This window comes from Neovison vison, chromosome 9 (genome assembly GCF_020171115.1).
Source record: "Neovison vison isolate M4711 chromosome 9, ASM_NN_V1, whole genome shotgun sequence".
NCBI lineage: Eukaryota > Metazoa > Chordata > Mammalia > Carnivora > Mustelidae > Neogale > Neogale vison.
The window spans coordinates 1,040,550-1,062,350 of NC_058099.1; the positions used below are offsets into that span (position 1 = coordinate 1,040,550).

Genomic DNA, 21,801 nt, shown 5'->3' on the forward strand with positions numbered 1-21,801 from the left:
TCGGTGCTGAGTGCCAGGTGACACGCTCTCCCTCACGTCCAAGGTGCAGACCTCGGGTCCAACCGGGGTGGCTGCACCCAGGAGCGCCCTGCTAGCCCCACCCTCCAGCCGTATACCCACCCCCGACCCGGGCAGCTGGTGGCTCGATGGTGGCCTTGGAGCAGGGCTTGGAGGAGACCCAGGCTCTGGCTGGGGCTGCTGACAGCTCCCGGAATTCACACCTCCGCCAAGCCCTTGCAGGAGCAGATGGGCTGCTCCCAGCCCCGCTGGCCTCTGCTTTGCAGAGCCGGAGGCGCCAAACTGGCAGGTACCTGGGGCCAGATGGGCACAGCGGAGCGCGGCCCGTAGCCTCCAGTGTCCAGCATGCTCAGACTCTCCGGGGCAAGGGTACACTCCTTGGCTCCCTGGGGGCCAGTGTCTGGGTGAGAGGAGGGCTCTCACCACCCTGCACCGGTCTGCACGTGGCCCACTTCCGAACCACATGGTGACCTCCATCGTCAAGCCGCCCGGCCCCTCCCAGACACGATGTTGAGCCGGGACATAGTCTGACTTGGCAGAGGCTGGAATCACGGATGCCCTTGGCTCCTATGGGCAGGACCTGCCCTGTTGTGGGTCCTTTAGATTCAGGGCCCTGGGCAGGTTCACCTCTCGTCGGCGACCCCCCCCCCATGGTGAGCAGCCTCCGACAGGCAGGACATGTCCTAGGCTGGGGGCTAACGTCCCTAAGGGGTCCTCTGGGTGCCTGGCCTTCAGCTGGGACTGCTGTCCTGCATCCTCCAGGGTGCAGAACTGTCTGGCCTAGGCCCAGGGGCTGGGGAAGGGGAGGCTCTCCAGACTGAGCAGGGAGGCCTGGCTTCGACCCCCCCTCCCCCCGAGTGCATGGTTCTCCTGGCAACTGTGGAGGTGGCGGGTGGGGGCTGGGCACCGCCTGGGCCTCAAGAGGAGGCTGGGCTGAGGCAACGGAGAGGGTGGCTGGAACAGGGCAGCGCCTGCCAGAGGCCAGTAGGGTAGACAGTAGAGCAGAGCCACACTTGCCCTAGGAGGGCCGGGAGTCCACAGGAGTTCCTGGGCACCACTGCCCAGCACTGACCGAGGGGGGCTGGGACAGGTGCGCAAGGCCACGGCTGGGTCTGCTGGGAAGGCCTCTGTGGACGCCCTCCCTGGGCCTCCTGTCCGGGGACAGCTGCCTCTCGGGGGGAGGCAGGGGACCCGGGACCTTCCCACCCACCCACCCGGGGAGACCTGAGACAGTTGGGGCGGGGGCAGGAGCCGTGGACAGGGAGAAGCAACACAGACCCACAGTAAAACAGGAGAGCTTTATGGTCGGAGCGGAGCGCAGGAGGACAATGAGAGGAGAGTGTGTGGACCTCCCGGCCTGGTCGGCAGCAAGCCCAGCGCAGGTGCAGAGCTGCCCCTGGGCCCCGGGGGAGAGCCAACCCCGGGAAAGGTGCCAGTGCTGCCTGGCGTCTGCCCCCCATGCCAGAAGGGGCAGGAAGCGGAGCCCCCCCGTGTGGGGGGGGGCCAGGAGAGCGAGAGCACGGGCTGGGGGCAAGCAGGAGCCAGGCCAGTGACGAGGACGCGCCCCGCCCTGTAAACAGCCGAGCGGCCTCCTGGGCCTCAGTCCCATCCCTGAGAAGCGCTGGGGGCCAGCTGCCCGCAGAGCCCCGCCCACAGGCCCCCTCCCTGCACGGTGGGCCCCAACCCCACAGCACCCCCCCGCCAGCGTGAAGTGGGCCTGTCGCCCTCCGGGGCGCCCCAGCAGTCGGTGGGCGGTGCTAGGCCTACAGCTCCTCGTAGTCCCCGCCTCCGCGCAGGTGGCCGCCTGAGGCTGCGCCCCCCAGGAAGGCCTCCAGCTCGTCCACCGCCGTCCTCTCCGGGGCCCGGGGCCGCCGCCGCCGCTCCTGCCTGCTCTCCTCCCTGTCCCTGCTCTTACGCTTGCTCCTCTTCCTCGCGGCCTTCTCTTCTTCCTGGGAAGGGGGCACCTCAGGTTATGGGGGCACCAGGGCCCCACACTGCCCAGTGGGGACGTGGGAGGTGGGAGGCAGGGTGCCTACCTCTTTGCTTTTCTTCTTTTTCTTTTTCTTTTCTTTTGTGGGAGGCCTGCCCTCCTTATCTGCAGAGAGAAGACACAGCATGGGCCTGTGACTCCCTGGCTGGCCAGTGGGCAGCGTGGCCCGTCCTTGTCACTGGCACACTGTGGCAGGAAGGCGCACCACGGCGACGCTGCAGTGACCCGGAGGGACCCGCGCCCGCACCCGGTGCCAGGCAGACACACCTCACCCTAGCACGAGTCGGGGGGTCCTTCCCTCTCCACTCTGGGGACAAGGGACCCCTGGGACACGTCTCATGTGACCCAGCTGGTGAGCCGAGGCTGGGTTCAAGGGGCTCAGGAGAGCGAGCAGGGAAGGGGACGGGGGCTGTGCAGCTGCCTGGGGCGACACAGCACCGTGAGTGCTCCACGGGCCTCAGGACCATGAAACTCCTCCCTGGGGCGGCAGGACTCCAAGTCCGTCCTGCTCACAGCCCTGCTGCCAGGCCACCAAATGCCACCTGTGCAGATACTGGGCCAGGTGCCCCCTGCCGCCCGTCCTTCCAGCATGGTCCTGGCACGCACCCCGTGACCCACAACCCTGCCCCCGGCCCCCAGACCACCTTCATCGCTGATCTCCTTGCGGCCTGCTTCCACCGGTCCCAACCCAAAGAGGTCTGAGTCATTCTTCAGTCTGAAGGAAGACACGGGGGGCTTGGGGGGCTGGGGTGGCAGGGCGGGACCAGCATCCTCGTCCGTCCCATCAGAGAGGTCCTCTCGCACTGGGAACTCGTCCTGGAGAAGGAGCAGGCAGGTTGGGCAGCCAGTGCCCTCCCCAGCGCCCTCCAGCGTGGGACCCGTTGGAAGGTCCCTGCATCGCTCAGGCAGGTGAGAGGCCACCTTGAGAGCTCTGGACACCCAACCTGGGGTCAGGGTGGCCAGCAGGGTCCACTGTGACAGCCAGGATGCTCTAGCACCTCCCTGGTGTCACACGCTGATCGGAGACGCCTGCCCCAGGAAGATGTCGCTGGGTACTTACTCCTTCCTGCCGTTCCCACCCAAGACCGTCCCCAGGGCCTCCAGGCCGAGTGGGTGGCACATCCCCTCCTCACCGCTCTCCGCTGAGGGTCCGAGTCGCTCTCGAAGTCAGGGTCGTCCATGACGAAGGACAGCATCTGGGCGGCGATGGGCCCCTCAGGGTCACTCTCTGAAGAAGCCGCCTGCTCATCCTTCCCCTGCTCACGCCCTCCAGCAGGGGCCTCGGCAGGGGACTTGTGGACACCTGGTCGGCGGGACTCCGCCGCCCTGGGAGCTGCACCCCTGTGTAGCCTCGCGGCCTTTGTGGAGGGCCTTGGGGACAAGGAAAAGGTCAGGGGGCTCCTGACTGTGCCCCCCATGCCCCCGGTTGGATCCCATCCACATACCGTCTGGTCTCTGGCTCAGGGTGCTTCTGGGGGGCCGGGGCAGTGGCCTTAGGGGGCACTGCCACCTCCTGTGCTTCCTCCTCACTGGAAGAAGCGATGTTGTCCCTGGGGACGGGGCCTGTGGGCAGCAGCGGCCTGCTGGGTGGCTTATCTTCAACATCCACATCGTCCTGGAAACCTGCCACCAGCGGGTTCCCGCCTGAGGCCTCCCCATCGCTGCGGGGCAGGGGGCAGGGTGGTCAGAGGTCACCGGGAGGTACAGAGAGCCCAGCTGCCCACCCTGCGCTCCAGACCCCTGGCACCACAGACACCAGATGTCCTGGGCCCAGCGTGGGCACTGACCGAGGGGCAGCCCTACCCTTGGCACTCAACATTGTGGGGGGACAACGGGGGCCTCCTACAAGGGTGGTCTAGGTCTTGGGGCCCCTCTGCAAAGGAGCCCACTGGTCAGTGGGACAGGCCAGCGAGGGGGGCAGGGGGTGTGAGGTGGGGGCCCAGGAGAAGGACAGCAGGAAGCCACGGTGGGGCTTGCTGTTGATGTGGGAAGGGGGTGCCGTCCTCCCTGATAGTGGGGTGCAGGGCGTGGGTGTGGATGGCCTGGGGATGTTTCTGGTACTGCGGGAGGAACCTGGGGCTGGGCTCCGTTCTGCTGCTGTGCATTTCTGAAGGGACCCAGGGATGCGGGGACTAGCGGGTCTGACCTGGCTTCCGCAGGGCGTTGGGGAGCACATGGGGAGACCCGGGAGCTGGTGAGGGGTGAGTGGAGGCGGGAGGCCCAGCCTGAACCGCCCCGTCTGCCGAACGTCAGGGGAGGCCCCGGGGCTTCTGCCAGTGCCCATGCTCTCGTACGCTTTCAGCCCAAGAAGGTGCTACCAGTGAGTCACGGGCAACGACATGTGGGGTCGGGCCAGCCTCACTCTCCTGGCGCCCCCTGGGAGGCCCCTGGCTCCCTCTGAGAGGCTGCCGATCTAGTGGGGCCCGTCCCCTCGGCTCACCCAGGGCTGGGGGTGCGGGGAAGATTGGGGACCCACCTGGGCTCTGCTCTTACCTGTCACTGTCTTGCAGGACCTTGGCTCCGACTTTCTTCTCATCCCCCTGGGGGGCTGTGTCATCCAGGAAACTTCGGTCAAGGCTTTCTTCAGGAATGAAATCCTCCACGTTCTGGACTTTGGCCGGGGCCTCTGCAGCAGGCGCTGGCTCTGGGGAGGAGAGAGGCCGCTTCCCACGTGTCCAGCGCCCCATGGGACTGGGCTGTGGGGCTGTCTGCCCGGGAGGAAGGAGGTGGGCCCCATCGCGGTTTACAAGCTCGAGGGACCAGTGAGACAGGGCACTCCACTGCTTGGGACACCCATACTCCCCTCCCCAGGAGCTGCTCCTGGGGCTCACCTGGGGGCGAAGGGGCTGCTTCAGCCGCTGGCGAGGTCCCAAACAGCCTGGAGATGATGCTGCGCCGCGGGGCAGGGGCTGCGGGGGGCAGTGGGGCCTCTGTGGGGGGTGGGGGGCAGGGGCAGGCCGAGGGGGTGTGGAGGGGCAGCTGCGGGGCAGGCTGGGGCGTGCTGGGACTCGAGCTCCCTGTGGACACGGCACTGGGAGGCACCACTGGAGACTGGGAGCCTGAGGATGGGCTCTGTCCATTGGCTGCCAACGGGGATGCGTGGCCACGGCTGCGTGCCTCCATCATCTCGAGGAAGCTGGGGGGACACAGAGCAGGCCGTGAGCAGTCCGCCTTCCCTGAAGTCTCCTCCTCTGAGATGAGGGTGGCCATGTCCTGGCCCTTGGGCTCATCGGCCCTCACGCCCAAGCGTCAAGCAGAGGGTCCCACCAGGGAAGGGACTGGCGAGTGCCCATAGGCAGGCTTGGCCCCACACCCACACGCGGGGCTCTCCATCCATCAGCAGGCATAGGACCTGCCATGCTGAGGGCCTCGGTGACTGTCCGTGGGGCGGGCTTTCCGACAGACGGTATAGAACTAACAGGGGCCCCATTCGCCACCCAGGCTCCCTGGGGACCGACAAAGGAGGGGGGCCGGCCACCCTGTGCACCTCCAAGTTAGGACTTAGTGGTGGTCCTTAGAAGGACGGGCAGGCCGAGGGTGGAGCCCAGCCCTGGCCTAGGTCTTTGGCTGGTCCCGTGTGTTCACAGGAGAGAGCTCATGGAGACGGCAATGTCAAGCCCCCCAGGGTTGGCTGTGGGGCGCACGCGGAGGGCAGGCTCTGGCCGCCGTCTCCCCTGGGGGCAGTGCACTGGGTGGGCAGTGCTGGGTTCCCGAGCTCTGGCTCAGCCAGTCAACCCCAGGAGGAGCTCTACGGCAAGGCAGCTGCCCACCCCCAGCATGGGGCTCACCCTGGGACCAGCCAAGCAGCCTAAATTCCCCCAGAACCACTCTGGCTAGGTCTAGGACCAACACATGCTGGGGGAGCCAGCGTGCCCAGGACGTGAGCGTGGGCAGTGGTGACACTCAGGTGCTTTCTGTGGGAACTAAACAGAACGGAAGCACCAGGGTTGAGGAACAGCTCAGGGTCACCCCCTCCTGACACAGCAAGAGCCTCTCCCAGGAGCCGTGGGGGTGGCCACCAGAGCCCCTGGCGTGGGTGGCAGCGGGCTTGTCTGAGGCCTGGTCGTCACCCACACAGCTGTTGTTGGCAGTGCACTGGCGTGGCCAGGAACCAACCTCCCTCCACTACCAAGGACCAGAAGGTTCCATCCCTATCCCCCACTCTTCAGCACCACCAGCCTCTCCCAAGGTCAAGGAGCTCTCTGAGGACCTACTCTATAATTGGGGAAATTGACCTCCCAACCATGGCAGCCTGAGTCAGGAAACACGAGGCCAGCCAGTCTCAGCAGGGCCTCGGGCTGACACTTGTCCCGGGTCAGCGGCAGCGGCATAGTGACCACCTCTGGTACACAGATGGCTGGCTGGGCCTCAGGGACGCCCATCAGCTTGGAGCCCCTGGGATCTGGTCAGGTCAATTTAAAAAGGCCCCAAGGTGCTCAGTGGGCCCCAGGGAGTACCAGGAGGGGCCGCTGGTCGGCTCCCCTGGGAGGGGGCCTCTTCCGGACAAGGACGCGCCCTGCTGACCGTGAGCAACGCAGCTCCCCTTCCTGTGCTCCCATCCCCCACACCGCAGCACCCAGACTGAAATGACTCCGGTTTCTCAGAGCAACACGATCCACTCAGGCTGTCCTGTCTGCCCAGGAGGGAGGTGCTCGGCACTGCTGGCTGGCGAGGCCTGAGCTCCAGGCATCCAGAGGGAGGCTGGCCCTCCCGCAGAGCCCATGGGCAGGGAGGGCGCGAGGGCTGCCGCGGGGTGCACGCACATGTCATAGTTCTGATCCTCCGTTTCCTGCTGCACCGATAGCTCCTCCAGCGTGGCGTCCACGTCCAGCTGGTTCGTCTCCAGCTGCCGGAGCAGTGTCTCTCGCTAGAGGACGAAGCAGAGACCCCCTTCAGCCTGTGTCCCCACAGCCCTCGATGGATGACCTAGCAGCTAGTGGGCCACTCCCACAGCTCAGTGTGGCTCCGAGGACAGGGTCAATGCCGTGAGCGATGCCCAGAGAGACGGCGCCCCGTCCACACACGGTGCCCCCAGAAACCCGTGCGGCTCTGACGGCCGAACACCAGGCTTCTGCCGTGTCCCTGCACACTCTGAGCTCTGGCACACGCCTTTCCACGGGCATCAGCCACACCTGTGACCCACGAGCCGCTCTGCTTCCTCTGGTGACATGGGTGCTGACTGCCGGCTGCATGAAGCTCAGGGCGTTTCCCTCGGGACCTGGGTGCGTGTTGTGCGTGGACGGGGAGCTCCGGGGATCGGTGAGAGGGACGCGTGCAACACGCACGGTCCCGAGGGCAAGAGCGGGGTGCAGCGGCCGCCACCACCACCAAGGAGTCTGCCTTGCACCAGCCTGCCTTCCAGCTGAAACTACCACCAAGCACCCTGTCTGCGGGGCACCCGTTGCCCTCCAGAGAGAAAAAGACGGGGCAGGAAGACCACCATGCTCCCCAGCAGGCCTACACAGCCTGGAGAAGGAGTGGCGGCCACCGGGCCACAGAGGGGCCACGTACACAACGCCACGATGTCGTATGCCCACGTTCCGATGTGAGGAGAACGGCGGCCACTTCTGTGGTTTTGCCCCTGAAAGCCCAAGACCTGGTCTCACATCGGACAAACCCTGGGTGGGGCTCCCCAGACCCTCTCTCAGCCCAGAGCAGGCTCCGCCCAACGCTCCACGTGAGGTGGGGCCAGGCCTGCGAGGGACACGGGAGGGCAACGCTGCGTCCGTGGTCTGGAGAGCAGCGCCGGGGAAACCCGAGGCTGCCACCAGGGGAAGCGGAGTGAGGGGCCCAGAGGCCCCCGGCACCACCTCTCTGCCTCTGTACACCTAGAATCACTCCCCAGAGTGGGCGTGGTCGCCGGGCTCTGCGCCTGCGCAGCCGGCGGGGGCATCTCGGAGGCCTCCCCCTGCAGCCACACACCACAGGAGCGCAGGATGCTCCGACGGGGAAGACCGACGGGCACAGGGGCGTGGCAGCAGGAGTCGGTGCGGGCCCGAGTCACCCACACGTCTAGGCCTCCGGTTCCTGCCTTGTTGGTCAGAAATGGCCTGAAAGAGGCATCTAAAGGATCCCTGGGTGTCCGGCTGGCCTGGCAGAGGGGTGGGGGTGGAGCGGGCCATCCTGGGGCTGCCGGCGCCAGAGGGGCCCGGAGAACCCTGTGCTGCCCGCCCCGCCCGACGCTCACCTGCAGCTGCAGAAACGGGATATTGAAGAATTTGTGCAGATACTTTAGGCCGAAGCTGTTCTTCATGGAGGACTCGGCGTAGCGGAAGTACGAGGAGCCTGGAGGCCTGTTTGCAAAAGGAACATGTGGCTTGAGGTGGAGGTGGCTAGTGGTGGGCAGCGGGGCGCAGTCCCTCCAGGCCAAGGGCCACACCTGGACCAGGCTGCTCCTGATGCCGGAACCTCCCCCCCGCCACAGGCTAAAGCCAGCACCCCCGCGGCCCCAGGGCCCACACCTGAGGGCCCAGCAGGCGACACCCAGCCTGGACTTGGGCAGAGGCAGGGGCCTCACTGCAGCAGCCCGACCCCTGGCACCCCCCGCCCCCGCAGGCCTGCCAACACCTGGTTCTGCTGTCCTTGGTCCCAGGTCCTCCTGCTGGACCCTCACTGCGGGGGCCACTGAGGCTGGGCAGGCAGGGGTGCGTCCCCAGCAGGGCCGCCCCACCCACCTGTCCAGGTTGTCGATAAAGTCCCGCACGTCATCAGGCAGGATGACCCGGTGCTCGCCCATGTCGCGATAGTTCCCCAGCACACACACTGGCACGTGGGTCGGCACCTTGGGAAGCTCCCGCAGGATGTAGTTGAAGGTCCTTAGGAGGCACAGGCAAGGAGAGACCTCCTTACGGTCAACCTCAAGACCCACACCCCACTGTGTCACTGTCCTGAGCCCAGGACCCCAGGTGCACGGAGCGTGAGGGCTGAGTGCCCTCACCCTCCAGAACAGGCCCTGCTTCTGCAGTTTTCCCCCCAGTTCCCTTCCTGCGGGGTCCCTGAGGCACGCGGTCTTCGTACCCTCCCTGTGGAGCACAGCTGCAGCCCGGGGGCTCTCCGAGGGGAGCTTTTGCTGAGTCACAGCCTTGCTCTCCAGGCCCGGCTCCCAGATGGTGTGCGAGGGAGTGGGCGCCTGCCTCGGCCCCGGAGGCTGCAGCGGGAACCGCAGACTCGCACACCCAGGCAGCAAGCTGGATCGGTTCTGACTCACACGCCCCCCTGGGAGTGTTAACAAGGGGCCAGGGGTGTCAGCCCTCCGGCCCCGTCTCTACTATTTCTTCTGCCCCACAGGGCCCAGCAGCTCAGGCCTTGTTTTGGCCGGCACTGTCCCCTGCGAATGCCAGCGGACCCACGAGGGGGTCAGTGGGGGGGGGGGTCAGTGGAGCTGTTCTCCTCAGCCACAGCATAGACAGAGGACGCCACCTGCATGGAGTGTGCTGCTGGCCACAGTCCCTGGCCTCCAAGCTCCCCCGGCCCAGCATCTGAGCACGGGGACCCCGGTCCGCCCTCGCTTCTCCAGACCGGCGCCTGCTGCTCCTCCCTGCAGCCCCCGCGTGCCTCCCAGCGGGCACCCCTGTGCCGGCCTCCTGCCTGTCGCTGAAGGTGGCTTCCATGACGCCGAGGGCCTGCCCGAAACTGCGAGGCCACCATCAGGGTCTCCAGCAGACTGCGTGCAGGAAGAGCCACCTCCAGTCCCTGGTGGGAAGGACACGGTGCCGTACCCAGGAGAGACGCCTGGCTGCCTCTCGCACGGGCACGTCTGCGCCGCCAGGACCGCCCCACCCTGCCCTGCACATTTCCGACGCGCCGCCTGCCGCCACCCCGGGGCCTCTCCTGCACGAACTACCGGGCGCCCCACGACGGGAGGCACCCAGGTGTGCGTCCCTTCGTGCCAGGAGGGCTGGTGGGAGGCCCTGTCGGGTCCCCGTGCGTGAGCAGATTCCACACAGCCGGCAGTACGACCCCAGAGCTCTGAAGACCGAGGTCGGGACACGGAGCATCCCAGGGAAAACCTGGCTGGATCCCACCAGCGACATGGCGCAGCGTCTGACGGCAGGACCGAGTGTGCAACGGGGAACGTGGACTACACACGCAAGAATCATAAACATTTAAAAACAGTGACAACGGAATGAAGGCCTCATAGGCTGTTTCCACAAAGGCTGCTGTCCGTTCCTCCTCCCCAGAGTGTCCACAGGGAGGCCCGACTGTTCCTGGACAGGCCTGCAGGAAGGCTGGCCCTGGGCGGCCGTTGGGCCGGGGCTCCTGGTGCTCTCTGCCCACAGTGCCCGCCTCCCCACCCTGTAGGAGCGGCTCCCCTGCCTTGCTTCTGCGAGGCGGGAGCGCTGGCGCCAGGCAGGCCTGGGGACTCGAGCGTCCCCATCTGCCCTAGGAGATGGCACTTCACGTGTGTCATGCTGCCCATGTGACTCCACGAGGAGGGCCTGTGGGAGCTGGCACGGGGCCGCCCCTCGTTCGTCCTTGCAGCTCTATAGTCTTTTGCTGGGATCTTAGCTCTGCGTCGCCTCAGTAAAAAAATGTCAGGGATGTCTTAGGGAACCCCAAACAAACGACCACTTGATTTTGCCAAATGTGGCGTGGTACTTTCAGGAACAGCTATGGGGCCCTGGAAGGTGCGCACACCCCCCCCCCGCCCCCTGCGCTGTCCCAGCCCAGCCCGCCCTCCACATGCTCCCCCTCTGTGCTCATGGACATGCCCGGAGACGGCCAGGCACGGCTTCCATGCGGCCGAGCTGCTGGCGTGCATGATGTCCATGGATAGCCTGGAATTATCCGGCACGGGCACTGATGCTGGGGTCACTCCAACCTGCTGGACAGCAGGGGCGGCCCTCTAGATGGCACGTCACTATGGGCCTCGAGGGCTATTTCCAGCCGCGCCCCCTTACCACTGCTTGGTGATGTCGAACATCATGACCACGCCATTACAGTTCTTGTACACATCCAGGAACTCGGCGTCCAGGGCCATCTCAGACTCTGCCTAGGGACGGGACACAACCAGCATGAGACGGTGCTCGGGGCAGGCTGCCACAGCTCTGAGCCCTATCCCCTGGGAAGGCTGAAAAGCACAGTCCGAAAGGTGACGGCGGTTTTCATTTTGGCAAAAATTACATAAAGGAGATCATCGAGAGTCGGGGTCAGAAAACTGGGCCCAGCAGGGTCGGCAGCAGTCAAGAGCCCAGGCTCCAGGCCGCAGCAACCCCGCCCCCGACCTGGGGCTTTCTCCAGCGGCCTCCAGCAGCCTCCCTGTGAGCCTCGGAGCCTTCTAGCACTGAGAGACAAGAGCGCCGGAGCAGCCACCACACTGCAACAAGCACATCCAGACCGGGGGAGGACGCGGGCAGAGAACCTTCCAGAGCACACAGACAGGTGTGGCTGCAGTGTGGTGGGAGGAGCACCAGAAAGGGCCAGACAGACCTGGGTCAGGCCGTCACCCAACTTTCCTGCCCTAAAGGGGAGCAAGGAGGCTGCCCACCACCCCGAGACGGCCTACGGGCGCAGGACCCAGGGAGCAGGGTCCTCGGAAAACAGTGGGAAAGCTCCCCTGGAATGGAAGGGGTGCCCATCTGCCTCAGACTTGAGTTGGGCTGGTGGCTGCCGGCAGAGCTCATTCGGGCCACACTCGCGCCTGGGCCCGCGGAACTGGGCCCTCGCACCGCGATCCCTCTCAGGTGAAACTCATTACGGGGCCCGGCAGGCACCCCCGCTAACAGCTCAGGCAAGCCCAGCCATCCCAAAATACACCCGTGGCAACACTGGGCCCCATGAGCAGTGGGGCCTGCTGGTCCAACTAGAGTCCCGGGGCGGTCCCAACCCTCACCTGGAACGGGGGGCCCCACGGGGGCAGGGGACGCAGCTTACCCACCTCCTGGGGGTCGTTCTCCACCTTCAAGCCATCCCCTCGCCTCCTGGACTTCCCTTGTTAGAAGACAGACGCCAGTTACAGGGGGAACCGCAGCCCCAGGGGGAACAGTTCCCCCCACTGTCCCGCTCCCGGCTCCAGCAGGCACCACACCTGTCTAACGGGGTGCCCCGGCCACACAGCTGGTGCTGGAGCAACCCTGCTGGCGTTGGAAGGGGCCACAGCCCCACCGAGACCCCCGGAGAGGCGCCCTGATGGGTTCCAACAGCTCGGCCTAAGCCGGAAGGTGCCCAGCAGGGCTCAGCGGGCCGGCCCTGATTCAAACGTGGGCACTTCCTTCCCTCGCTGGCACAGGCTAGCCCAGCCCAGTCTCCCAGGTGCTGCCTGTGGGGCCATAGGGGCTCCCTGGGCTGGGCTGAGGCCCTGGGCAGCTGTAGCGGCTCCGGAGGATAAAGGGCTCCCAACCCTGTGCTCCCTGCCCCTGGGCTCCGAGGTATTTCCAAGCGGGGACGAAGGACAGTCTGTCACCTTGGGAATCTCAGGGTCCCTCAGTCTGAGGAACGGCCTGGGCAAAGTAAGAAAGCCCTCCCTTCCCCCCAACAACTGCCTTTGTTTCTGACTCTCTCAGCCCTCTGGGGCTGTCCCAGGTCAGCAGCCCCCAGGAGGACGTCTGCTCCGGGGCCACACGGCCTCCAGGGACGCCCACCGTCTCGGGGCTACTGCTGCCCGGGCGACGCAAGGCTGCTCCCCAGGGCCCTCTCTTTTTGGGGTGCCCCCCCACAAGCAGGTTCTCAAGACTCGTGCCCCCTTGCCCGCTGCCCACCAGGACCTCAGCCTCCGCTGCCACCAACTCTCAAAGACGCCCTCTGCTGCTGTCTGTGGCGCTCAGACCCTGCCCAGCAGGTGAGCGGCCGGAGCGGGGGAGAGTGGGCTTCTCTGTCTCTCCGGAGGGGACCAGGTGGCCATTGCGTGCTCACACAAGCCTGGGACATTCCACTGCGGTGCCCCCCTGCCCCTGGCCCTCCCCGCGCCTCCATGGGACACTGTGCGCTGCCAGGCCAAGGGATCCCAGCCCCTGCCGTCCCCACACGTGGCATGCGGGCTTTGTGCCTCCACAGGCATGGAGCGGGCGCACCCATGACCCGTGGGGTGAGCGGCATCTCCGGTGTAGTGCAGGACACTTCCCAGCAGTGACGACGGCACACGCTCATGGGAAGGGGCACTGTCCCCCAGGTATGGACTCCACCCCGGAAACCTGTATCCCACCCCAACTGATGGAGCAGAGGCCGGGAAGGGGGCGGGCAGTACTCCAGGAGGGGGGCCCCCAGGGCACGGAGGCTTCCCCTCAAACCACACCAGTAACCAGGCCACAGAGTGCTGCGGGCCCAGGTCTGGAGCACGAGGCCCCATAGGCCCCCATGGGCTGAAGGCGTCCCGGCGGCAGCAGCTCCACCAGTCCTGGGAACCTAAACCCACCTCCCAAGAACGCGGGGAGGGCAGGGGTGGGCACATTCTGCACCAGCAACCACCGTCTTTCTCACTGGAGGACACGCAGGGACAGCAAGCCTCCCAGGTCAGAGGTCGGAGGTCAGAGCACGCTCAGCAGCACGGGGGGGCCGCACAGCGCACTGGGGAGGAACACGGGCTCAAGGCCTGAGAGTGAAGAGGGGGTAGGAGGGGCCGAAGGGGGCCGTGTGCCCCTCACCACCAGGCGCACACGGGCCGGGCCCAGAGGCCAGGGCTTCCCTGTGGGAGCGGAGACTCCGAAGCCTGGGCGCAGGAGTCTGAGGGGCACGCGGCCCCCGGGGGTGGGGGGTGGCTTCGGAAGCCAACAAGCTGGTCCTCGGCTCTGGGCGGTGGTGGGGGCAGGGGGGCAGCCCCCAGCTGTGCCCGATCCATGCCCCTCTGCCGTGTGCTGCCTCCGTGGGTGGAACACGCTTCTGAATGGCAAAGGCTGCGGTCCTGACGGCTCGCTACTGAGCGTCCAGCCCCCGCCAGCCCGGACACAGGAGGGAGCGGGTCCCAGGCCCAGGGCTCTGACAGCCCCGACTGCTCTGGCGAGCGGCCCTTCTGGTCGTACACTCGGCGTCCACGGCCAGCGTGATGGGAACGCAGAGACCTGCGTGCTGGAGACGCCAGGACACGCGCCAACAAAGCGGCCACACTCAGGGGCTGGCGGCAAGGAAGGCTTCTGCTCACAGAGGGAATGAAGCATCGGGAAAAAGGGCTCATGATGCGCACAGGATTTACCTTTGTCAACTACGTCCCAGACTTCAACTTTCACGATATCGTCAGTGGCTAAAATAGGGAGAGACATGAAGATTAGTGCCCAACGTGACCTTTGGCCTTCTGGTCCCACCTGGGCTCTTAGGGGCTGCCCAGGTGTTGCTGTGTGGTCCCACTCTTCCAGCAAGGGTCCCCCGCCAGGAGACCTCAGGCTCCTCCCTCAGCACCTTGGCCAAGGTCACCCGCTGCCACGTGCGGCCTTCGCAGCCGCAGCCTCCCTCCCCGGGAGGCGACGAGGTGCCGTCCTGTGTCAGGCCTCTCCTCAGGCTGCACTGGACAGCCCTGGCCTGTCTGCGGCTGGCAGTCTCCCCGTGTCCAGTAGGTGTTTCTGGGGCTCACCCCCAGCCGGGTGCAACAGCTGAGGTCACCTCTGCAGGGGCGCCTGGGGAGCGGGCTCCGGGTGCGGGGACAGGTCTCAATGGGCCTGACTCGTGTCCAGTGCCCAGCCTCAACTCTGTCCGCAGGAGGTCAGCCGGCACTGAGCTTCCCCGACGCATGGGGGGCGGGCGCTCAAGCGGGCCGTCAGGACGGCTCACCGCCGGCTTCCCCAGAACCACCGGCCTTCCCGCGCTCTGCTCCCTCTGCACGGGAGGAGACTCTTAGACCCTCCTTGGCGGTTCTCTGCTGGGACAGGTGCCAGGACCCAGGGAGCAGACCCTGTGAACAGCCCACCTGGGCCCAGGGCACGTGCCACAGCTCCTGGCGGCAGGCCCAGGTACAAGGACAGTGGGCTCACCCCTCCATCCCCATGGTTCTGAGGGGCGGGTGGAGACCCGGCATGCACCTGTCCCCAAGCTGAGGGCACAAAAGCATGCTGCCACTATCCCCACTGGGAAGGGTGCCGGGGAGCTGCCCTAAGGCTCCTCCAGCCCCCCGCTGGTGAGCTGGGGTGCTGCTGGCCCGTGCAGCTGTCCTGGGATGGGGCTGGGCCGTCACTCAGTGGGAGTCACAACTTCTACAGGCCCGTGTGTTCTGTCCACAACTACTATCTTTTTGTCAGTAAAAAGGATGTTTGAAATGGCTCAAAGGACTTTTACTTTCACGGTTTCTGAACATGCAAAGCAACTGTCCACTGCCCGTGGGGCTGCAGGACACAGCACGTTTTGTCCATCAGGCGATCGTGTAGAGGGAAAGCCTGCGGCTCAAAGGGGCTGAGGGGTCCCTCCTGCTGGTGGAGCACGTGTGAGCCAGGGCCGGTGGCAGCAGGGAGCACCAGCCTATGACTCCCCCAGATGTCTCCCGTGTTAAACCTGAACTCTGTGCCCTTCGGTGGTCTCTAGAATTGAGAGGGGAGCTTTGCCACAGCTCCCGCCGTGGAGGACCCTCCCTCGCCACCTTGTCTGCCTCTGGGGCAGTGGTGGTTTCAGGGCAACCCAGGAGAAGCTCTAGCGAGTGCCCCCATCATAGCGCCTCTGAGTTTAAGGAGGCTCCCTCACGTCCACAGGGTCCCCCCGATGACACCGCAGCTGGGGATACCGGGGCAGGGTCTCCAAGGAGCCAGACCGCGGGAGGATCCATAAGAACCACCCCCCACCCCACCCCACACGAGGGGCACCCTGCCTGCACCCCAACCCCACCTCTCGCCCGCCCCCCACCAACCGCCCGCAGCCGGCCCTCACTTTTGTAGCTCCAGTGGATGCTGGTGACCTGGATTTCCTGCGTGGGGATGTATTCCTCCACAAAGTTCTTGCCCTGAAGCCGGTGCCACAGCGCGGTCTTGCCCGTGTTCCTGTCCCCGCGGATCACGATCTTCACTGAGGGTACAGGACAGAGCAGGGAAGCAAATCAGACCCACAGAGAACTCGAACTCCGGCAAGGGAGCCGCACGCCACACACGCTGGCTTAGGCCACCCACGCTCGCTTTTGCACGGAGCGTGGCCTGCGAGCAGGGAAGAGCAGGGCACTAGGGCTGAGCGGCTGGGAGACACCCAAGGGGTCGCAGCCCCCAGCCCGGGCCTCGGCTCTCCCTCCCTGCTCTGCAGAGGGGGGCCCCGAAGCATCTCCCCCAGGCTGTGGGGTGACGGAGCCAAAGCCCACTCAGACTTTGCACCTGCAGGAAAGTGGTCTCCCCTGGAGCCGGATGTCCTGTGAACTCCTGACTCCCGGGGCCAGGGTCAGGCTGCTGGAGGGGCTGGGGGGCGGCCGACGTTCTCCTTAGGCGGCTCCCTAGATTTCCGTAGCTCGCTTCTAACCTACTTTCGCACAGCCCTGGTATTTCTAGCACAGTTCTGCAGAGCGCCACCGTTTCCAAGGCCACACAGGCGGGGTTAGGGCACAAAGGAGAATTCGGTTTTACTTGCTGCACACATTTATGGAATGGCCCGGGAGCTGGGTGCACACACCCGGCGGTGACCACGCCTGAGTGCGTGGACGCTGGGCAGGTGGGGGCCCAGTCCCGCAGCACCGTGCAGGGGTGCGGTCCTCCTGCCAGCTCCGAGATGGCATGGCATTCAGTACGAGAGTGCCATGGTGCGGGTTGTTCTAGGAAGACAAGGAGCAGTCAGGAATGCCATGGAGAGCCGGCGGGCGGGGCCAGGGGCGAGGACGGGAGCAACGCTGATGACCATGGTGACGGACTGGGCCCCCGGGGAAGGTTCTGGCTTGAGAAGACGTGCAGATGGGCAGCCTGAGGGTTCCTGGACCCTGAGGGACCCTGAGGGACCCTGAGGTTCCTGGACCGCCTGGCGCAGCCCTGTGGACGGGGGATGGCGTTCATGCCCTGGGGCTGGGCAAGGACACTGTAGAGCTGCCCTAGAGCCCTGTCTCACCCCCCGGCCATCTGGCTTTTCCCTCCTCGCACCCCCGAGTGCTCCAAAGCCCCTCTGTTCCCGAACACTCAGTACTCTCCCCGTGAGACCGGCAGCGTCAACCTCCTCGGTCCAGCCCGCGCTCCCGGAGTCCCAGCTTCCGTCTTCGGGGCGTGCACTCGGAATGTGCCCGGTCAGACCTCGGGGCTGCCCTTCGCCCACTTGCTCTGTCATGTCCGCACACAGGACACACCCGGCCACTGCCCTCAAGGTCCGGGCCATCTAGACTCGATTCCAGCCAGAAGCCAGACACCTGGGAGACTGGGAGACAGGTCAGGATGTGACACGTCTGTGCTGTAAGCGCAGCTTTGGGGAGGTCCTGGGTCCCTGGCGTGAGCCTGAACCCCCTGCGGCAATAATGCTGGTCTAGGGGAGTCCCCTGACGCCGGGGCCTCTGCCCTCGTTCAGTGAGGATGAGGGGGACAGACCATGTGCAGCTGACCCCCGGGGGGCGGTGGGGGTGGCAGGCTCCTGCCCCCAAGACAACCCTGGCCAGGCTGAGGGCAGGACAAAGCACCAGCCCCCAGACCTTCCTGGGAGCGGCAGGAGCCGCACCTCGTGCTCTCTGCGTACCGCCTGCTACAGCGCCGTGTTCTCATTTCACGGCCGCAGTTTCTTACCTTTTCTTCGCTTTCCGGAGCAGTTTCCTTTTCAAATCTGCTTGGCCCTTTTGTACAAATTCCTGCTTTTATTTTCAGCCCTCTTTGATCTCTGGGACATATCATGCATACTGACTACTTCCACCAAAGCAGCGTCCACACATGACGTGAGCCTCCGGCGTACACACACTCCTCTGTTTATACACACCCTCGGAGGTCCCGGCCCTAAGGGCGGCCACCATCTGCCACCGCTCGAAGCTGTCACGGTGTTTTGGACTGTGTACCGACTTGAAGTTCTGTGAAACCTGAAGTCCTCAGAGGCCAAGGTCTGATGTTTGCTGGGCGTTTCCTGATCTTCTACGGGCAGCTCGTTGTTTCTTGGAACTTTATCTCCGGGGCCCCTTTAAGGTCTGGATTGAAGCCACATTCATCACGAGGGCTCTGGCTGTCGTCTGCAACACTAAGAACCTGGCTCTGTCAGTGGAGCATGTGACTCTTGATTTCAGAGTCATGGGTTCGAGCCCCTTGTTAGGTGTGGAGATTACTTAAAAATAAAACCTCAGGGGCGCCTGGTGGCTCAGTTGTTAAGTGTCTGCCTTCGGCTCGGGTCTTGATCCCAGGGTCCTGGGATCGAGCCCCGTGTCGGGCTCCCTGCTTGGCGGGAAGCCTGCTTCTCCCTCTCCCAATCTCCCTGCTTGTGTTCCCTCTCTTGCTGTGTCTCTGTCAAATTAAGAAATAAAATCTTTAAAAAATAAATAAATAAAAATAAAATCCTAACCTCTTCTCATTTTCTGTAAATCATGAATGGGAGTTGAATTTTATCAGATCTGTTTCTTGGACCCGTTGAGGTTATAATGCTGCATCTCCTTTAATCCACGGTAAAGCACAGACTACCATCTCTCCTAACCCTGGCATTCTTGGGGAGTCTTATTTGGTCTCAGTGCAATGATTTGTTATTAATATTCTGATGCTTTTCCTGTGCTCATTTCCTGACCTCTCACTAGGTTATTAGGTCTGTGCTCACGGACAGGACTGGATGGCTACCCTGCTTCTTGTGTTTTCCTCCTCTGTCCGGCACCAGAGTTTACCATGTGCAGGAAGCAAGCTGAGCACCCTTGCTTCCACGTTGTCTCAGCTAGAGTGATGCCTGGCTCTCTGAACACTGTTTGTTTGTTCCTTCATGGCGGGGGCAGTGCAGAGGGAGGATGAGAGAGAGAATCTCAAGCAGCCTCCCCACTGAGCACAGGGCCCCGCATGTGGCTCGATCTCACGACCTGAACCAAGATCACAAGTCAGATGCTCAACCAACTGAGCAACCCAGGTGCCCCGATGTTCTGAAAATGCCTAATGATGTGTCTAGCTATGTATGTTTTTAAAAACTCTGAACATGGACTTCTTGGGAGTTTCACATATTTCATGAATTCTGGAAAATCCCGTCTTCATTCCCTCCAATACTGCTTCTTCCCCATTCTTGCTATTCTGTCTGAAAGCCCCGCCAGGTGTGTGTTGGAATCTGCTTCATTTCTGGGCTTGCACATCTCTCTTCCAGCACCAACTCTTCCTTAGTCTGGTTATTGTGCCGCCGCACCTGTTTGCTGACTTCGGTTTTCAGGACCGTGGTTTTCATGCCTAGAGGCTCTCTTTGGTTCTTTTTCAAACATGACTTGTCTGTTCACAGAATCTTGATATAATCTTAAAGCTATCTCCTTCTTACCCTGGAAAAGCGCTCTTATCCTGATTATCAACCTTTCAAAAGGTTTCTTAGTGAAAGAGTGCTTAAGTCTATTTTTAAATTCTAGTGCTGAGAGCCACCTGGACAGGACTCTGGCTGTCCCAGTGTCTGGAGGCTTTCTCCGTGAGTGAGGAAAGCTGGCCTGAGCAAGGGCACTCCTGACCAGCTCCATTAGGGACGGTACTTCCTCACTTGGGAAGTTGCCCCAGTTAAGGCTTCTTCACCAAACAGGGTGAAGAAATTGTGTCCAGTGATGGTAGAAAGGATAGACCAGGTTAGGCAACACTGTTCCACTTTGAATGCAAGTAACTTTCAAACTGTAACTATGGTGCAGGGCTCCACTCAGATTTTGATTCTAAATTTGACGTGTATGCTGGGCTCCCGCATGTGACCTGAGCACTTCTCAGTATCAGAGCCATTTAAAAGGAGACGACCTGTCTGCCCCAAGAGAACAAGGATCTGTAAGAAACAGCATCTACATTTGGACGTCATCAGCTCTTTCCTACAAAAATCCTGCATCTGTAGTCCTCAGATTGCTGGTTTGTTTCTCCTAAGTAAGCTATTTGGGAAAATAAAGTCTATCAGAAAGTTTCAAAGCTGCATATTGTCCAACTACAGAGACAACCTCCCTCTAATGTAACTTCTCTCCATCTCACCCCCTTTCCGGGAGTCCTAGGGAATCACAGCCTGTCCTCCTAGCTCCCGGAGACTGGGCTTCCTTCTCTGGGGTAAGTCTACTGCGCGCCCCCCACCCTCTTTGACCACCCAAGGCTAGGCGATGTGGGGAGTGCTTTCCAGAAGGTGAAACATTCAGTATGCAGCTGATTGCACAAGACTAGGATCAAGTTTAAAACAATACCGTTAAGTAATAAAAGTGAATGAGGGACTCCAAATGTAGGTCCTCCAGGTTTGTACACGTATTTTGACTTGCCATTCTCTTCTCTGAATGTGAGAGAAACATGCAAAACGGTGGGGCAAATACGCCGACAACGACCTCTCTTCTAAACCCACACAGAGATCCTCCTAATTAGTTTCTTCTGCTGTGCACTACTGACTAAATAGGCCACCGCAGGGACCAAAAGCTCCCCTTGAAGTAGCAAAGGGAGGGGCAGGGAGGAGTCCAAAATCTTGTAGCAACGTATGAAGATACTTGAAAGGGAACAATTTAAACGCCGAGAACAACATAAAAAGCTTTTAAATAACGCTAAGAAAAGACAGCGAGAAGGAAACCCTTAAAAGAGGTCAAGAGAACGGTTGCGTCCAGGAGCTACCCAGTCTGCATAATTGATAACAGGCCTGGAAACGTCCTGGGCTCTGGGGGCAGCTGAAAATAACTGCTCCCTCCCCCAGGGGAAGAAAAGTCTCCTACAGTAAAGAGTCCTTCTGCCTTCTGGAGCTTTTTCCAAATATATCCCCTGCAAATGCTCCTCAGACAAGGGAGGGGGTGGGGCAGGCATATGTGGCGCAGACGACATTCCCCTCAAACCGAACAGGAAGCCTAGGAGGAAAAACCCCAAGGCTCCCACCACCGGGGCCGGCTGGATCTCGGGGCTCCTGGGCAGGCTGTCACGTGGTTCTCCGACGGGGAGCCCCCCCACCCCCTCAAGCGTCACAGACCACAGAGCTCTCCCCACGTTATGTAAGAATCGCCGTTAGGCGAGGTTATCCGGGCCAATCAGGGCCCCGCCGAGCGCACCAGGAACCGCCTGGACGCACTGCCCCGTGCAAACGAAGCGCACGGATTGCTCCCCGCGCCTCCGCTCCTCGGGAGTGACCCCGCGGTCCGAGGGGAACGCCACGGCCCGAGGCGCCCGCCCTCCACCCCTGGGGTCCTCCAGGATCTCGTCTCCGGCCCAGCATCAACTCCCGACCCCAAGTGAAGGCCCCTAGGGTACCCGCCACAGGTAAGGGCGCAGCAGATCTGCACCACAGACGAACAGGACCTGCCACAGCCACCCGCAGACCGCGAGGCTCCGGGGGCGCGACACGGCCCCCCGTGCTTCCGGGTCCGGGCCGCGACCTGGTCTCCGCCAAGTCCCAGTCGCCGAGGCCGGGCCTGCGGACCCCGCGGGGCAGCGCCCCCTCCGCCCGGGCCCTCGGACCCCACTTCCCACGTCCCCCTGGCAGGAAGCCCGCGCGCCGGCCTGCACTCACTGTTGTACTGCACGCCTTTGGCGAAGCGCCTCTGCAGCGCCTGGTTCATGGACTGCAGCCCGGCGGGGATATTCTTGTCGCGGCCCGGAGCCTGCTCCGACCCCACCAGCTTCTTGAGCGCGGAAAACATCTTCCCGCTCCCACGTTCGAGCCCGGCGCGGCCCGCGAGCTCAGCGGCGGCGGCGGCGGCGGCGGCCTGGCGCGGATCGCACCATGTCCTGGGTCCCGGCGGCCGGGCGCCTGCCTCGAGGGCGGCTCAGGGGCTCAGCCGCGGCGGTTCCGCTCCGGCCCCAGCGACCCCCGGCGCGGCCACCCTTCGCCTGTCAGAACCGCCATCTTGG

The 21,801-nt window shown here is 63.6% G+C and overlaps 1 protein-coding gene across 1 annotated transcript; it reads right to left on the reverse strand.

The window, feature by feature from the left end:
- Positions 1-1,297: 1,297 nt before the first annotated feature.
- Positions 1,298-21,764, reverse strand: RABL6 (RAB, member RAS oncogene family like 6). Its single transcript, XM_044264490.1, has 15 exons — positions 21,461-21,764; positions 15,788-15,922; positions 14,133-14,180; positions 11,886-11,938; positions 10,909-11,000; positions 8,683-8,823; positions 8,196-8,301; positions 6,772-6,875; positions 4,840-5,144; positions 4,502-4,652; positions 3,454-3,669; positions 3,142-3,379; positions 2,653-2,824; positions 2,055-2,113; positions 1,298-1,967 (listed from the first exon to the last, which is right to left on the reverse strand). The coding sequence occupies exons 1-15, from the start codon at positions 21,588-21,590 to the stop codon at positions 1,782-1,784; spliced, it is 2,136 nt and encodes a 711-aa protein (XP_044120425.1). The 5' UTR covers positions 21,591-21,764; the 3' UTR covers positions 1,298-1,781.
- Positions 21,765-21,801: the final 37 nt, after the last annotated feature.

What these genes read in the sequence shown, in the direction of transcription:
- RABL6 (XM_044264490.1), bottom strand. Translation starts at nt 21,590, where the DNA reads ATGTTTTCCGCGCTCAAGAAGCTGGTGGGGTCGGAGCAGGCTCCGGGC. An exon ending in CTGGGACGTAGTTGACAAAG is followed by an intron (nt 11,939 to 14,132) that starts GTAAATCCTGTG and finishes TCTTCTAACAAG; the next exon opens with GGAAGTCCAGGAGGCGAGGG. An exon ending in GAGGATCAGAACTATGACAT is followed by an intron (nt 5,145 to 6,771) that starts GTGCGTGCACCC and finishes GTGTCCCCCCAG; the next exon opens with CTTCCTCGAGATGATGGAGG.